This window comes from Natator depressus, chromosome 7 (genome assembly GCF_965152275.1).
Source record: "Natator depressus isolate rNatDep1 chromosome 7, rNatDep2.hap1, whole genome shotgun sequence".
In the NCBI taxonomy this organism is placed as follows: domain Eukaryota; kingdom Metazoa; phylum Chordata; order Testudines; family Cheloniidae; genus Natator; species Natator depressus.
In genome coordinates, this window is record NC_134240.1 from 11959425 (window position 1) to 11978339 (window position 18915).

An 18915-nucleotide genomic window follows, 5' to 3' on the forward strand; every position below is an offset into this window, starting at 1 on the left:
ATAATGAAAATTACCTAAGGGTAAATTTTCAAAGGGCTGCTGTAGTATTTAATAGGACTCACATGGCAAACGTCATTTAATAATCCTATATTGATTTAATAGGACTTGCTTGGCATAACCCCAACAAAAACCACAGAAACTGTATCCCCTATTTTACTCACTAGTGGTAACTGATGCCCTAAAATCAGTGGTAGGGCTGCAGGCTGTAAAAAAGACCGGGGCACTATATCGGAGTGTTTAAAGGGGGTGAGGAAAGCCAAAGCAATCTGCAGGGGAATAAGGGATGTTGGTGGGAAAGTGGAAGAAAAATGGGTACCTCCTCCCACCTCCTCTCCTTTTCAAACAGAAAAAAACGGGGATGCTTTACAGCAAAGGGCAGGACAAGAGAAAATGGTTTTTATTTGACTTCTCTTTTGTGTGATCCCTTCACTGTTCTCTCCAATTCCTAACCTCTCCCCCTCCAACCCAGCTCTTACTCTACAGTCTCTCATTCTCCCCCACCCTGCCCCCAATAAAACATCCCAAGCTCAGAAAAGTTGCCCACAGCATCAGAACTCTAATCCCATCTACCTCACACCCACCAGCCTCAGGAGCCCCACACTCCGACATCTAAGAAATCATCCCTACAAGCTCCTGAACCTGGAGAAGCTGGGCAGAGCGAGCAGGGAAGGACTCTGGGAGCAGGCATCACACAACGTGTGCCATGGAGACCCTGTGGTCTTCATCCCTGTGGCTACAAGGATCCCTGTACATGTCCCCTGATGCCTGTTCCCACGGAATTAGCCCCACAGAAGCCTATGTGCCCCACTCCTTGCCTCCTTCCTCAGCTTTGTGCAGCTTGTGCTCCTGGGATTCTAGATGGAACCTTCTGTATTGCAGCCTCCAGGGACTGAATCAGGTCTCGTGCCACCAGCAGCCCCCTAATGGCAGCAGATGGTACTGCACCCTGAAAGGCACACTACACAGCGTCTCCAGCGTATCTGACCACCTCAAGTGTTCAAAAATCATGAGTCAAGCACCCCAAAAATCATTAGATGGGCTTAAAAATCATGAAGATTTCAAAAGAATAATAAATGTTGGGTTCTTTTTGGTTTGCATTGTGGTTAGCAACTGGAGTGAACTCAGGTTATGTTTTCAATTTTCCTCAAAAAACACAAAGGTTAGAAACTTGCTTTAGTTTTTTTAAATGACAACTGAAATTCTGATATAATCATTTGACTCCAGGAGGTGGAACTTTAAGTTCAACAAATAGCGTGAGACTCCCAATAAAATAGTGAGAGTTGGCAACACTGGACATTATTGGTGAGTCTTAGCACCAACAACCTCTAATGGCCTATTGATCCACAAAAGCATCCTTCACCATCTATACATAATGTACAAACAATGTCTTGTGAAAAGCATGGGAATGTAGGGTATCCAATAAGTCACATATTCCTTTGTGCAATGTGAGAGTAGAGATTTTACATCAAACACTTTAATATTAATGTACAAAACGGCCTCTGTGAATTTCAAATTTTGTAAGCATTTAAAACAGTGTTACCCTCTAGTCCCCCTTCTCCCAAACTTGAAATACTCATCCTGTGTCATAAGCGTTTATGGACAGGGAATGGATCTCTATGAGTGTAGAAAGTGTCTAGCACATAGAATAATAGGATCATAGAAATGTAGGGCTGGAAGAGGTCATCAAATCCAGCCCACTATATTGAGGAAAGAAAACTAAGTCTACCTAGAGCAACCATGAGAAGTGTTTGTTCTTAAAAACCGATGGGGATTCCACAGCCTCACTTAAGCCTATTCCAGAACTTAACTATTCTTATAGTGAGAAAGAGTTTCCTAGTATTTAAGCTAAATCTCCCTTGCTGCAGATTAAGCCTATTACTTTTTGTCCTACCTTCAGTGAACATGGGGAACAATTGATCAGCATCCTTTTCATTACACCCCTTCACATATTTGAAGACTTATTAGGTCCCCATGCAACCTTTGTTTCTCCAGATTAAACATATCCAGTTTTTTTTTAACCTTTCCTCACAGATCAGATTTTTTTGAACCTTTTATTATTTTTGTTGCTCTCCCCTGGACTCTCTCCAACTTATCCATATCTTTCCTAAAGTGTGGTGCCCATAATGGTACATAGTACTCAAGTTGAGTCCTCACCAGTGCTGAGCAGAGTGGGACAATTACTTCCTGTGTCTTACATAGGACACTCCTGTTAATACACCCCAGAATGCTATTAGCCTTTTCACAATTGCATCAGATTGTTGACTCTTATTCAATTTGTGAACCATTATAATCACCCAGATCCTTTTCAGCAGCACTACTGCCTAGCCAGTTATTCCCCATGATGAAGCTGTGCATTTGATTTTTCCTTCCCAAGTGTAGTATTTTGAATTTGTCTTTATTGAATTTCATCTTGTTGATTTCAGACCAATTCTTCCATTTGTCACAATCATTTTGAATTCTAATTCTGTCCTCCAAAATTCTTACAACCCCTACTGGCTTGGTGTTATCCACAAATGTTATAATCATACTCTCCACTCTATTATCCAAGACATTAATGAAAATATTGAATAGTACTGGATCCAGGACTGAATTCTGCACTCAGCCAGGCACTCAGATACCACAGAATATGCTCAGAGAAGAAAGTCCGGGATATACACAATGGCATAGTCAAAACCACCTTCATCAAACAAGGACACTCCACCAGAGAAGTAGATCACATCATGGAATGGGCCACCCAAATACCCCAAGAGAACCTGGTTCAATACAGAAATGAAGCCCCCCTGACCGTACACCCCTAGTTGTCACCTACCACTCCACACTGGAACCATAAGGGTTGTCATTAAACAACTAAATCCCATACACATTGGTGACCCCATCCTGAAATAAATTTTTCCTGACCCCCCAATTCTGGGGTTCACCAACTCCCCAGTCTCTCCAAGTTCATCAGAAGCAAGCTCCCCACAGACCAGGACACTTAACTCAAAGCAGCACCAGACCCTGCCAGAACAACAGATGCAAAACCTGCAGACATATCTCCACTGCTCAGTGATCAATACCTTCCACTACTCAAATGTCAAGATCCCTGGGTCCTACGCTTGCCTATCAAAACATGTGGTGTACCGTATCCAGTGCACTAAATGCCCCAATAGCAACTATGTGGGTGCAACCAGACAATCACTATGCTCTTGAATGAACTCACACAGGAAAATGATAAAAGACAAAACCACTGTATCACCTGTGGGCATGGGCGACTCATGGGAGGGATACAAAGGGGGGCACCAGCTAAAGGTGGACATGTGACTCCTGCCCGCCCCTCCCTATCCCACGTTACCTAAGGAGGAGCTGCTGGCTCTGCCTGTGGGTGCACACTTTTCACCCATCCGATGAAGTGAGCTGTAGCTCACAAAGGCTTATGCTCAAATAAATTGGTTAGTCTCTAAGGTGCCACAAGTCCTCCTTTTCACTTTTCCCAAAGTGATCGCTCTATATCTGCCTGATCGGGCCTCATCCTCAAAGGAAACCTGCATAACATTTTCAAAACATGAGCCTGCCAGCTTAAATTCATTACTCTGCGAGACACTAAAAAGCATAGACTGAACAGAGACCCTGGATTTATGGCTTATTACAACAATCTGTAACCCACTAACTCCCTCTTTTTGTCCTATGACTGCAAAGGTGTTAACAGGCCACTATACCTTGAATGGACCCTTACAATATGTGCTAACCACTCAAGCTAAAAAAATCTTTTCCACCTTGCATTTTGCTGTGACGCTGTGAATTCCTTTCCCAGACCTGAAGCAGAGCTCTGCCTGGCTCAAAAGCTCTTCTCTCTCACAGAGGTGAAAGTAAGCCAGTATGGACCGACTTCCCCAGGCTGGCGATTTAAAGGGCCCGGAGCTCCAGCCGCTGCAGGGAGACCCTGGCCCTTTAAATCACTGCTGGAGCCCTGCTGCTGCAACCCGGGGCTCCGGCAGAGGGGCTCGGGCAGCGATTTATAGGGCCCGGGGCTCCCCGCTGCTTTAAATCACCGCCCAAGCCCGGCTGCCAGAGCAGGACCGGCTGCAGGACTCCGGTGTATTTAAAGGCCCCACCTCTTCCGGCTGAGGCCACGCCTCTTCCAGTTGAGGCCACACCCCCTGCTCAGGAGTCCGGCGTACCGGTAAGTCCTTTAAGTTACTTTCATCCCTGCTCTCTCACCAACAGAAGTTGGTCCAATAGAAAGTATTACCTCACCCAGCTTATCTCTCTAGTGGGTACAACCGTCACTCAAACAAATAAAGATGTGATGATTTTGGTCAGATTTACTTTCAGTTCTACCCAGTGTACAGTTTTGTCAAAGAAAAAGATGATGAAGGATTGCATTAATGCAAGGGAAGAACACAGCTAGAGCGTGTCTCTTTGTCAACACTGATTTGTTGCTGGTGAGGAGAAAAAAAACGCGACACACAGAATCAATGTAAATTCTAGCTGTGAACATTGTACCTTGTATGGGCCAATATCAATTTCTCTTGGGTCCCATTTGATTTCAGGCTGTCACCTGAAATTTATGCAAATGATGTTGATACCATCAGGGCCACTGCAATTTATATTTTTAAGTAGAACACAATTTTTCTACATGGCAGAGGCAGACCTGCTAAAAAAGTGCTACAGAACACAATTTTTAAGGCCTTGGTCTTTGATTTTACTTGGCCTTTGATTACTTAATTTACTACACTGGGTGTGCATGCATTTTTGTGTACAGAAATGGACAAGGGGGTGCCCCACATCATGATTTGTATGTGCCAAGTGCAATTTAGTCTAGGTTCACCTACAGTTGGGTGTGAAAAATTGGCTACAAGGGTGTAAGTGGGTGTGTGCAAAGTCAGGCCAATTTGCAGCGAGCTGAACGTTTGACCTTTTACAGCCCAAATAACAGTAATAGAATTTGCATTGAATTCTGCAGTTCTATCGCACACGCATACATGCACATGCACAAAAAAAGGTCTGAGGTGTTTAACAAATTAAACAAAAATATCCTGGATTGTACTTTGTTGCAAAATGGTATTTGAGCATTCAAAAGTTAGGTAAAATAAAGGTATGAAAATATTCGTGACACATACTTACTCAGCACAGGAGAGTTTTTACACTATTTTATTCACGAAGAACAATTTTGCTGGAACTTATCGGTCTCCAAATGGCAATATGGAGACATGAGCATCAGTTTGCATGTGAAAATACTAATTTGCAACAGACATGACATTATTCATCGAACGATTTGTCACACTAACTAATGAGTGGTAAATTATCTATTTTCAGTGATCTCACATCATTTTGAACTGACATGCCAAGTCTTTAAAATAATGAGCCATGAGTGAGAATGATCAATATCATTCAATATACATTCATTTATCAATTAAGACTGCATCTATCAGCGCTGTAAGTGAGAGGCAGGGCAAACTCGTACTTGCCTTATTCACAAGAGTAGTCCCATTGCAGATTATGAATGAAGAACAGTGCCTTCAACAGGGCTAATCATGTGAGCAAGGCAACCAGAATTTAGCCCTAAAACTGCACTCACAAAAGTATTTGAATAGGACTAATCATGTTTTAGCAATTTGGCAGCCCAGTGGATTAAAGTAACAGCAACTGCTGTGGAAATGCTAATTTGAGATCATAATCAACAAACCGCCCACCCACCACATGCAATCGAATGCGTCAGGATCCCAGAGGTATCAGCAGGTGTCTCTTACTTATGTCATTGCCTGCAAGGCAGAAACATATCTGCCCAGAGGCTAATGAGTAGAACTGTCAACACGCTCTTGTATACATTTGTTGGTTCAATCATGTTTGCAATTTATTCAAGTTGTCTTGGGTTACTCGCATCCTCCATATGCTAAAGATCATTTGTGCAACTATAACAATACCAAGGTTATGCAGAGTTATTGAGACTCCTTACTCTCTCCTCCAGCATAAGATCTTAAAGTCTGCCTTTTCCACACTAGCATGTACTCCTTGAACAGTTTAAGCAGGGAACAAAACTAACCTGTGTCTTTAAAAATGACACGTTAACTTCACAAAACAAGATGTGTGCGTTCAGTTTGTTGACACTGCCTTGGTCTCTGACTGGGTCACAGCAGTTCTGCCAATCTGATTGGGACAACGTGGAAGGATCCTGCTGAAGAAACTGCAGCAGCACTACCATTTATCATAGGGAAAGGCAAAATGCAACGCCTGGTGCATAAAGATGATATGTGCAGGGGAGGAGGAGGAGTGAGAATGGTAAAAGCAGATAGAAAAACTCTGGCATCACTCCTTCTACAGGGACTACCTTACCTCCCTCTTTAAATCCCAGGACCAAGAAATAACTCCAGTGAGATTACATCCTGTATCCTAGCTCCCAAGCTATGACAGGATCACTGCTCTTGCACATACCTGGCAGGGTGAGGTTGTTCTTCCAGCAGTGTGTGCTTCTTAATGGTTGGCGCCAGCGATTCTCCTCTCCACAAAAAGGGCTATAGGTTAGATGCTCTCAGAACAAGGATGAAGATGAGTCTGTGTAGGAACCTTCTAGGGGTGAAGAAACCACTAATGGCAGAAATTACAACTACTGTTCTCACTCCATTACCGTCTTTTGGCATCAGATGCTGGTCAGACTTGCATCGTCTTTTACATTTTCTAACACGAAAAATCTACAGCTCTTTCCCCTCACGGGACAGGGCACTATGGATGAGAAGAATGAAGGAGAATGTGAATGTGAAGATATACCTCATCCTTAGAGACAAGAGAAGGGAAAACCCAGGAGAAAATATAACAGGAGCCCCCTGACTCCCCCCCCCCCCCCAAATGCTTACTGACTAGAAAGGAAGTAAGATTGATTCAAATATCTGCTTTAGGCCAAACAATGCCCATTTCAGGGCTGTTCTTAGTTGTGCCTCCTAGATTAATAGGGCCAGTTACTGGACAGTGGCAAGTTAGAAAAGGCCCTCTTAAACAGGTGAGCTCATAACAAAGAGTTCAATGGCAAGCAAGCAGCCAGAGACAAGAGATCTGTTTAACATCTGCAAGCGGTTAAATTCCCAGATATTTAAAGGCCAGGGATTTGGGTGTAAGGAAGTCACTTTATGCCGAGTAAACTCAATTCTCACCTGCAGTATTTGGAATTTTCCATGTGTTCTCTGAAACTTAACACTGAAAGCAATATACCCCATGGGAGATGTCTCCCTTAGGTGTTGTCTATACAATACTAGAAAAGGTTTGCAGTATAATTTATACCAGATCCCTGAACAAAGCAAACAATATCTGAAAAAGGCCTTTTATTGTGGGAGTAACTCATTTAAACTAGGGCTTTTGTCTGGATAACTATATAAATTAGGGGTGTGTGATTTTTTTCACACTCCTAAATGACCAAGCTATGCCAGCACAACTTTTAAGTGCAGACCAGACCTTAGTCTGTGCCCTTTTGACCAAGTACCTCAAAAATAGGTAGACTCCAAATCCCCTTCCTTCGCTACAGGACCTCTCCTTAGGGGCTGAAAGCCGTTCCTTTGCATTGGTGTACGTGAAATTCTTAAACAACGCTCTATACCCATGTGTAGGTGGAGTAAAGCAAGAGGTGCTAAGTAGAGAGAGATTTAAATGAAGGCCAATGCATCTAACTTATCGATTCACACATTCTACAAGAGCTAGTCATTTTCTCTCCTCCATTTCCCAAACCTTTGGCCAGGACAACATATCAGAGACCCAGCCTCTACTATCAGACATCTTGTTTCATCATTCTACCTATACTGACTCAAGTCTCTCTGTTATCTCTCTCAGATTATTTTGGCCTTCTCCCTTGTGACCTTCCAACTAAAGTACTTCCACTGATGTATTCTCAGTGGAATGAAAGTCTCTCATGAAACATCTTTTGTCCAGTTCCCAAATCCATTCAATATTCTGGTAGTTGCTTGGATGGACAGTTTACAGTTCCTCCTTTTTCTTTTCCATAGTCACACATTTAAAAACACTTTGGAAAAAAAAAATATGCTCAGTAATGGTCTCACATCACCACCTTCCCATCTTATTTACAAATCATTGTTGCACACTCCAAATGTTTGTTTGTTCTAGCTCAAGGACCATGTTTTTGCATGTTAGTGACTGTAGCTGGAGATGCAAGTTGAATGCAGCTTATAGTCTTCCTTTAAAAAGAGACAGGGTTTATATTTTATTATAATTCCCTTTTATCATTAGTCGGCTCGGTGTCGAGTAGGTATTATTGACAGATTAACGTCATCCATTACAGGTATCCTTGTGTTTTTCCATACCAAAAGCCTGGTGTTTTATTTTTTGGGGACTATTTATTCCCAGCTTTTCTGGTGTTATGCAATATATAATAAAATATAATACAAATATATATATTTACATAATAAAAATCCAGATTCCTTTTGACACCATCTGCTGGCTGTTTGGATCCTTAGAGGCAGAGAAATTGAAGAAAGAGCCTATTTGTTCAACTAATTTTTGGCTTGACCTCTCTCCTCAGATGAGCAATGAAGAGAAGCTGCTTGTGCTCAGGAGAATGGCACGAGTGAACCCTGCAGCTATATAAAACACTAACAACTACATTAGAATGTAATTGGAGTAACCAACTTCGTTTTGTTACACAGACACTTTTGTCTCAGTTTTATCAAATTTGTCCAAAGGGGGAAAAAAAAAAACAAGTCTGTAAAGTCAAAACAACCTTCCTGTGTTCCCAACATGTTTGCTTCTTGAATCTGAAACACGTATGCAGTGGATAGGAACTGCAATGGCGAAGCTGAATTACGATACACATGAGACACATACTGTCAGCAACACTTGCTTGTACACTTATAATTCTCAATCTTAATCTTCCAGTCATCAAGCTGCGGACACAATGTGCGATAAACACTCAAAATGAGAGACAAAAAAAAAATTATTCATGCAGGAGCCTTTGAATGCTGTTGGATTCACTTCTTGAGTGTTAATAATGCTTTGTATATTCTCAGTTACGTAAGTCTTTATTACTGCAACAATAACAGTGAGGGTACACCAAATTTGTGTGAAACATAGGAGAAACTGGCACTAAAACACATGATATCACTCCAAATGATGTATATTTGACATGTACTATACTAAGTAGATTGAAAATTTTCCACGTAATTTTTTTTTAATGAAAAAACAAAAACCAGGGGTTTTGGAATTATTTTATTTTATCTTATTTTTGTGGAGAGTGTCTGCTTTCCTCTAAAATTTTCAGTTTTCCCATCAGAAGAATGTCCAAAAATCTTAAAGTTTCCAGATATTTGACAAAAAGCTGACAGTTTCTGTAGGAACATCCTCACCATTCCCCAAGCAACCATCACATTTTCCCAACCAGCTGTAGTGCTGTGTACAATATAATTTAGAATCATAGAACTGGAAGGGACCTTGAGAGGTCATCTAGTCCAGTTCCCTGCACTCCTGGCAGGACTAAGTATTATCGAGACCATTCCTGCCAGGTGTTTGTCTAACCTGCTCTTAAAAATCTCTAGTGATAGAGACTCCACAACCTCCCTAGGCAATTTATTCCAGTGCTTAACCGCCTTGACAGTTACAAAGTTTTTCCGAATGTTCAACCTAAACCTCCCTTGCTGCAATTTAAGCCCATTGCTTCTTGTCCTATCTTCAGAGGTTAATAAAAAAAATCGTCCTCCTCCTTGTAACACAGCCCTTTACATACTTGAAAACTGTTATGTCCCCTCTCAGTCTTCTCTTTTCCAGACTAAACAAACCCTATTTTTTCAATCTTCCCAAATAGGTCATGTTTTCTAGTCCTTGAATCATTTTTCTCGCTCTTCTTCGGACTCTCTCCAATTTGTCCACATCCTTCCTGAAATGTGGTGCCCAGAACTGGACACAATACTCCAGTTGAGGCCTACTCAGTGCTGAGTACAGCAGAAGAATTACTTCTCATGTCTTGCTTACAACACTCCTGCTAATACATCCCAGAATAATGTTAGCTTTTTTTGCAACAGCATTACACTGTTGATTCCATATTTAGCTTGTGGTCTATTGTAACCCCAGATCCCTTTCCAAAGTACTCCTTCCCAGGCAGTCTTTTCCCATTTTGTACTTGTGCAACTGATTGTTCCTTCCTAAATGGAGTACTTTGCATTTGTCCTTATTGAATTTTATCCTATTTACTTCAGACCATTTCTCCAGTTTGTCCAGATCATTTTGAATTTTAATCCTATCCTCCAAAGCACTTGCAACCCCTCCCAGCTTGGTATCATCCACAAATTTTTTAAGTGTACTCTGTATGCCATTGACTAGATCACTGATGAAGATACTGAACAGAACCAGACCCAGAACTGATCCCTGAAGGACCCCACATGTTATACCCTTCCAGCATGATTGTGAACCACCAACAACTCCTCTCTAGGAACTGTTTTCCAACCAGTTTTGCACCCACCTTTCATAGCTCCATCTAGGTTGCATTTCCCTCATATTTTTATGAGAAGGTGACGTGAGACAGTATCAAAAGCTTTACTAAAGTCAAGATATACCACGTCTACCACTGCACCCCAACCACAAGGCTTGTCCCTTCAGTGACAAAATTATTGACAGATTAAGGAGAAATCACTGTATATAACTCATGCACATTAGAAATCTTGTATGTAAATTATATGAAAATTCAAGATACATATGCACACATGATGGCAGGCAATGCTCTACATGAACTTGGGAAGTTGATGTGCTTAATAGGGCCTTGTCCCCTTATTACTGTTTCAGCAATTACTTGTTTTGGAACAAAGACAACAATACAGAAAAAAAATCATTTTAACATCTCCTTGTGGCCAGCTCCTTCCTTCCTTTTCAGGAGAAAACAAACATCCTATTAATATTTTTAAGTGGGCAGGTGAAACGTGTGCCAAACATTAACATGTTTCATTCACACCAGAAGTCTGATATACTGTTTCTCTTTCTAAACAGTCAAAAATATAGTATAAAGATAGTAAAAGATCAAAACACCCTCCAAGGACTTCAGAGGGCCTTAATGGTTAAAATGAATGAAAAAGATAGGTGTAGATCCACGTAAATCTAAACTCCAGATGTTATTTCACCTCATGTGTTTTCTGGGGAGAATTTCCTAATGATTGTGAAAAACAATATGTTTTAGCAGAACAGTTGTGATACAGTGAAAATTATAGCAGCTAGAAATGTTTTCCCATATCTGCAAATCAATTATTATATCTGATATGGGGCATCCTAATTATAAAAAAAAACAACTGTCAAATATAATTACAGGAGATTTTATGTGCAGTGCACACAGTTATATCAGCAAAATATTTATTTAAAATAAAATAAACCCACTACACACCATTACAATCATTATAAAAATATAAATATTCAGTTGGATCTATGACCAAAAAAGAACTCAAAAATAAAATCCCCAATATGCATCAGAATTGAAGGTCTCCCTTTCAATTTACCGTCTAATCTGACCTGCCCAAATGGCAAATGCCAAAACACCAAAATTACCCTAACTATAGTATAAACATTCTTCTCCTCTTTTCCTAGTCCATGATAAGAGACATGAAGTATCCTCCCACAAATGCTAGTGAGTATACAATTCACTAGCAGTTCATGGCACAGTTTAGCTAGCAAACTAAGTCCAGAAACGTAAGTGTTCCACAGTGAGTCAGTTAAGAGCATTTACTGTAAATCACTCCCATCCACCCACCATAATCCAATAGAAATAATTCAAACAAAACTAGAATGTGAGTCCAGTCCTGCTCCCACTGAAGTCTTGGCAGTCGCTCCACTGGCAGCAGGATCAGTCCCTATGGAACTCCACTTACAAATGCGAAAGCACATACATAACTTTGATCACATGAGTAATCTCATTAACTTCATAGAGACTACTCCTGTGAGTAAAATTAGTTACATGCTTAAGAGTTTGCAAGATGACTCAGGCTTTTTAAAAATTAACATGGGCTGTGTGGTGGTAAGGTTATTAAGTTCTTCCTGAGCTCTAATCGAAGTGAGGGGATACTACATTTAGTCCATGCAGACAGTGTTTTGCTCTTCATCCCTTGCAGGATTTAATAGTTCTTTCCGCAATCTCTTCTCAACATCTCTGGGCACTTAAGTTAATTACTAAGAATACAGGAATAGTTTCTGCAGGGACCTGGGGAAAGAAACCCTAAAAAACGATATTATGAAATGTTTGATGAAGATTTCTAAACCGTTTTGTATAGAACTAGTTTATTTATTTGACAGATCAATGGGAGAGAAATGCTGACACAACTGACTGACAGATTAAACTTTTGGCTTGGAGAGCTGGATCAATAATTCATGGATGTTCACAAATCTAACAGAACACCATGATGTTGTGTGAATAAAATAGTCAAAGGTAATGGTTTCATTGTTCACCTGACTTTATTGCTACCTCATGTTTGGCTTATACAATACATTTTATATCAATTGACTCCAAACAACTGCAGATTGAGTGGCAAGTCAAGAACCTAACGCTGTGAACGTGTGCTTACCCTTTCTTGATAGTGCCATTAGAGCCAACAGAACTACTCATATATTTAAAAATGTACATAAGTGTTTGCAAGGTCAGGATCCAATTCAAAGGTGGAAAATGAAACTGTTCATGCTTGTGTGCTTCCTTCTACTCTATAGCTTTTTTGGATGTGTGTGTATTAGATCAATTGGTAAAACCTTATTAACTTTGGCTGTGAATTTAACAATATTTATTTTTAAAATTCATTTATCTTGGCACAACTATATCACACAAAAAATAATGGTTACTGGAGTGCAATACATTAACCTGGCTTCACAGAGACATGTAACATAGATTTGCTGGAGATGCAAAACTCAGATCCAGATCTTGACCATCCCAATGTTCAGGTTTGTTTGTGGTCTGGGGCTTAGATTCAGCCCATTCAGAAGAGACCCTGGTCCTATTCCTATGGCTGTTCCGCTTTGTTCTCATACCCCCAACAACTTTAGATAGTGCTAAGTTCTTCACAAGTCTAGGAATCCTAAATGGATGTCAAGAGCCACTCCTGATTCCATTGGGGTATCTCACTGGCACCTCAGCTGTCTTTCCCTCCGTTTTGGTGAATAACATTTATAGTTTGGATGCAAGTCACATCCCATCTGTGGATGATGACAGGAATTCTCACTTTTTCTACGTGTCATTTTGGACAGCGATTCTTAGCAAAATCATCTGGTTTTTTATCACCTTCTGTTTGGCACCTCAGACTTTCACATTCCTGAAGTTCCACAGTGCTGTAAAATATTGGAAGCCAATACACATGACCTTGTTGAATGACTGACATCAGTAATAAAAGCACTGGTCTATCTGCAGGAATACGTTTTCATTAGTCTATTTCTACAGAGAGATGGGAGAATGCGCCATCTCCTCAGCAACAAGAAAGGGGAAAATGGGTGGGAGGAATGAACAGGAGTTTAGAGTATACGTCATGTCAAAGACAGAAAAATTTAACAAGCTCAGCCAGATGTAAAATGGCCCCTTTAAGGCTGCATTTGCTTGGCCCTGTCAAACACACAGAGCAATAGTATCTAAATCGCTGCATTACCAATGCCAGCCATTCGCCCATGTCTCGTTTATATTCACCTTGCCTGGGAAATAGCATCCAATATTTAACATTGCAGTACTTCCAAAATGTGATTGCACATCAATAATTAAAACAAACAAGCAAACAAAACTAGTTTCTTTCAGAATCTTAGGGAGGCCCAAAGCCAATTAGTCAAAGACATTTTAAAATACAGCATGAATTATAAAATGCACATAGCCTTTTGCCTCTAATGGAACTTTGTTTTCATGTCTATGTTTGCATGGTCCATCAGAATATTTGTTTTAGCTCTGGTTGAGCATCACCACATTACAGTTTCTCCTCCCTAGACAGAGTCAGATTTATTATTTTATCCGTCATGAAAATAGATACATTCTAGCAAAACTAAGACCAAACTTGCTCTTTCGGGTAATTACAGCTATGTAACGACATAGGCTTCAGCAATGATACCCAGAAGGCAGAAATTAACCATAAGGGTTATCAATCAATGATTAGAATTACTGTAGAATCAGAGCCACTGAGCTCCAAGAAATTAGCTGGAGGTTGGAGCATACTTCAAAATCCCGGTAAATCCGTCCTCCTTTCCCTTCCTTCCACTCCTCAGCCTCAGTTTTCTGTGATTTTTCTTTCTCTCCTCTACATCCAGTTCATACATGGGGGTCCTTTCTCTCTCAATTTGTTCAAAACAGAATGAAATATACTAGATTCTATATTCTGAAATTCCAATACAGAGTGACTCAGACTGGAATTTTAATTAATTTCTCTATGCACCCTCCCATCCACCTCTCAATGGAGTGACATGTTTAAGGTCTACAGGCAAGGCTGGAAAGGCAACCAGGTAAACAATTACTATTTGACTTTTGTTAGCAGTGCCCTTGGGATCACTGAAAGGAACTAATCTTGTTCTAATAAGAGGTGAGTGACTCTTCCACTAAATAGTGCACCCACAAATAAATTTGCATTAAATCTGAAAGTTAGAGTTTTACACTACTGCTTTCAGTGAATTAATGGGCCCAGTGCTGCTTGTAGGATCACCAGGAAAGGCTGCCAACTTAATAGTTGCTCTAAGTTTCCAAAGAACATAATCAAAAGGCACCCAAGTCTTCTCTTGTGTTATGAGAGGGTAGTTCAGGAGCAGAAAAAGGGATATAAACAATGTTTGAGGCTGTGGACTTCCCTGTAGCAAGAGTGCACATTTTACTTCTTATGAGATGGGTGTCATCAGCCAGTCAGTGTCGCAGGTGTTGATTGTCTGACAGGCAACCATTTAAACAATACTGAACAGAAGTGGGAGACACTAGGCCATTTTATTTCAAAATTTCATGTCTGGCTAAACCTGATCCTCATGACTGGCCCCATCCAAGTAAATCTGATTCATGTGTTGTTTTTGCATCGAGCATGTGTTACTTCCAGTGAGAAATAATACTTACATCTGCAGTAAATGTTACGTACTCAGTGTTTTGGCAGAGAATCAACTGGGCCTGTCAGTGCCAAGCATGAGAGCAACTGCAGGCCTCAAAGGTGAGAAGAGAGACAAAGGTGCATGACACGTGTGTGAGTGGGTAAGGCAAAGCCGTGGAACCCACCTAACAAGTACCCCCACTGTCACGATGGGGTTTATCCCCCCACCCCCCGACACACACCAAAAGCTAGGACAGAGAACAGGAGTTGACACATACAGACCCCCAAGCTAGCAGAAAGAAAGGGAGAGAGAAGAGAAGTTAAACAGTCCTTTCCTTTCCAGCAGTCAAAAGCCAAGTGACCTTTCTGTCCAGTAGCTGGAGGGGAGCAAGGATATGTATGTTTGGCAAGGTGGAAGTGTGGGAGAAAAGGGGGAGCAGAATCTCCTTCCCAGAAGTGAAGAGGGTGAAGAGCAAGGGGGCTTGACACCTAGCTACCAAGATGTGCAGAGCAGGAAAGAGGACATTACTGGCATAGCTGGTTAAGTCAATAAATATCTTCTTGGAATGGACTCCTGTAAGAACAGCCATACTGGGTCAGATCAGTGGTCCATTTACCCCAGTATCCTGTCTCCCGAAAGAGGACAATATCAGATGCTTCAAAGAGAATGAACAGACCAGGGCAATTTCAAGTGATCCATCCCCTGTCATCCAATCACAGCTTCTGGCAGTTGCAGACTTAGGGACACCTGGAGCATAGGGTTGCATCCCTGACCATCTTGGCTAATAGTCATTGATGGACCTGTCATCTATGAACTTATCTAATTATTTTTTGAACCCAATTATATTTTTGGCCTTCACAGCATCCCATGGCAACAAGTTCCACAAGTTGACTGCGTGCCCTTCCTTTTGTTTGTTTTAAACCTCCTGCCTTCATTTCATCAGGTGACCCTGGTTCTTGTGTTATGTGAAGGGGTAAACAACACTTCCCTATTAGCTTTTTCCCCACCAGTCATGATTTTACAGACCTCTATCATATTCCCCGTTGGTCTTCTCTTTTCTAAGCGGAACAGTCCCAGTCTTTTTAACCTTTCCTGTTCCATACCACGAATCATTTTTGTCGCCCTTCTCCACACCTTCTCCAATTCTAATATATCTTTTTAGAGATGGGGCAACCAGAACTGCACACAGTATTCAAGGCGTGGGTGTACTATGGATGCATATAGTGGCATTATGATATTTGTCTTATTATCTATTGCTTTCCTAGTAGTTCCAACAATGTTCATGATTTGGCTCATAAGCTCTCTGGGACATGAACTGGCATTTCCTGTATGTCTGTGGAGTGCCTAGCAGGTAGGAGCCCTAACTTGGTTAACGTCCACTACAACATAAATACATATCAAACAATAATCACAAAATAATAATCATAATTGACTAAGCACATCTAGCTCACAGAAAGATTTTTAAAATCGCAGGCATCTAAGACAAGTTATAAAGAATGGAAATTATTGCTGAGAGGTATATTAAAAATGTCTCCCAGTATCTACTAGCGTGTATGTTCTCAGATGTTCATTCAGGTCCTTCAAGGTTATCAAATGCTTGTTCACCTGGCACTAATAAGATAAACATGGTTGGGGGGAATCATCTACTAGCATGTAGAGTCCTTACATGGACTAGTCCTAAATTTTTTGTGGAACAGGCATTTCAAGTGGCATATTTATATATGGAACTTCTACTGCAGGGGAATTCTGGTTGGTTACTCTAAGATCCCACAGTGCTGACACCTTTAGTGTACGGGCTCCAACCTGGCATCATTTAACTATGGCAGCAAACAACAGAGCTGCAAACATTTCTTACCTCCAGAATGAGGTGGTGGTCTGCAAAGCAGCACAACTCCTTGACCTTCTCGAACAGACACTGTAGTTCTCATTTTAGTTTTAAAGTTTTCAAGATCTGTTTTTGAAAGAAAAGAGAAGTGGGTATCAGAACACATACAATGACAGAAGAATACATTCATAGAGGGCCCAAGTCTATCACTCTTGTGCAGGACAAGGAGCAATTTACTACACAAATTAGTTGCACTGATTTCAGTGGACTACTCAGTACAAGCAACTACTCTACATGAGTAAGGATGACAGAATAAGGATCAAATCAGGAATTATTTATGCAGAGATATGACTAAATAGATACTGAACCTGAATCTGATTTCACTGATGCTGGGTTTAAATCAGCATAACTCAGTCAACTCCAGTGATGTTACTACTGTAACTTGGGTTAGAATCAGGTCTCTAATGTGCCGCTATTTGGTACCTAGAGTTTCATCTGAAATGAAGCATTTGATATTTGGGAATAACATTAAGGATCTGATTTGAACGTCCTCTGATCACCAGTAAATTCACACTCAATAGCCAATAGCGGTTCAGAAATTGGAGGGTGTCTTTTTGATACTACTGACCTTACTCAGGCAAAATTAGCTTTGAAGTTCATGGTAGTTTAAGTAAGGACACCAGAACTGGGCCTCTGTATATTGGGCTGGATTCTCCACTGCCTTGTACCTTGTACAGTCATTTAAATATCTATGTAAAGTGGGTGTAAAATACTGCTAACTCTGTGAGTAAATGCAGAATTCCAGATCAGTAACATTTTATACCCACTTTGCAATGGCGTAAATGATGACACAAGGTCCAATGGACAGTCAAGCCCTGTTATATTTATCCGTGATGCCAGAAACAGCCGTAAATACAAGCTGACAATTTGGTACTCCATCCAAAAAAAATAAAAAAGAAGTCCTCCCCAGTAAACTCTAAATAATCTTAAAGCAAATCTTTCAAACACAAACTTGCAGAGACTTCAGCACAGGAATTTGAAAACAGAGCTCACAGTGGATAGTAGTTTTCCTTCAGTACAATCTGAGATCTGCTCTCAAGATACTCATTTGAGTGTTATTTACAGTAACGAAGACCTGAAGTACACCATTACAAATTAATAGGCCAAACAGAAATCAATTCAGAGAGCTGTAAATAGAATCAGCTATGAGGGGGAGGGGGGGAAATGTTTACAACTTTGGAAAGGGGACAGGCACAAAAGTTATCATGTACAGATGTTTGATGATGCACCCAAATGACTTTTTAAAAGCTTTACAGCCAAGCATAATAAAAATAGTTTGTTGACCAACAATAGCTGTTTTCCAGTGTCATTTATATCTAACATTAAAAAGCAACAAAAGATGTTCACTCAACAAGACCACTCAACTACAGTAATTATGCATTTCAATGCCTCATTTAAAAAAAACCTGTTGCTTAATGCAACAGTAATAATGTACTTCTCATTCTTCATATTATTCTTTAAACAATTTAAAAACACTAAAAATCAAACTGAAAGAGAAAACATCTGTGAGCTCTTAAGAGCCTATTAATGTATGAACCTGACCATCTCTCTCTTTTCATATCAGAGTGACATTGTATTCTCACTGGGGCAGTCAGTCACCTTACAGGCAGATTGGTTTCACTCATACTTGCCATACAGTGACTCTCTCAGATACATTGGGAGCACAACACAAATGGACACATGTGACACCGCACCCTGTATTCTTCATAGAGATATTATTATGATATGATTATGGCATAATTCTGATGTACTTCATGCAAGATAGGTCATGTGAGATATCATTGGAAAGGTTGTAGTTTACTGAATATGATTATCCTATTTGTATGCATGTATCATTTCTGTATCTGAAGTTAGGAATATTGACTATATATCCGTATTACAAATGTGTTTACACCTGGGGAATGCTCACTAGGCAGAATGCACTCAGTCCAGATGGCTGGCTGGGAAGGGCCCATTCAGATTAAAGGGCCATTAGGGAAAACAGTAGGCCTTAGAAGAAGTTTATCTCCCACCGGAGTGGGGGGTGGTGGTCTGAGGACGCTACAAACAGCCTCTGACTC

General features: G+C 40.6%; 1 protein-coding gene across 4 annotated transcripts in view; it reads right to left on the reverse strand.

The window, feature by feature from the left end:
* The window catches only part of CNTN3 (contactin 3), a 251633-nt gene that overhangs the window by 97703 nt on the left and 135015 nt on the right, over positions 1-18915 (reverse strand). For all 4 annotated transcript variants that reach the window (XM_074957507.1, XM_074957506.1, XM_074957505.1 and 1 more), the window contains one exon: positions 16826-16921. In XM_074957507.1, the coding sequence (XP_074813608.1) occupies positions 16826-16921 (96 nt within the window). The remainder of the gene's footprint in view (positions 1-16825; positions 16922-18915) is intronic.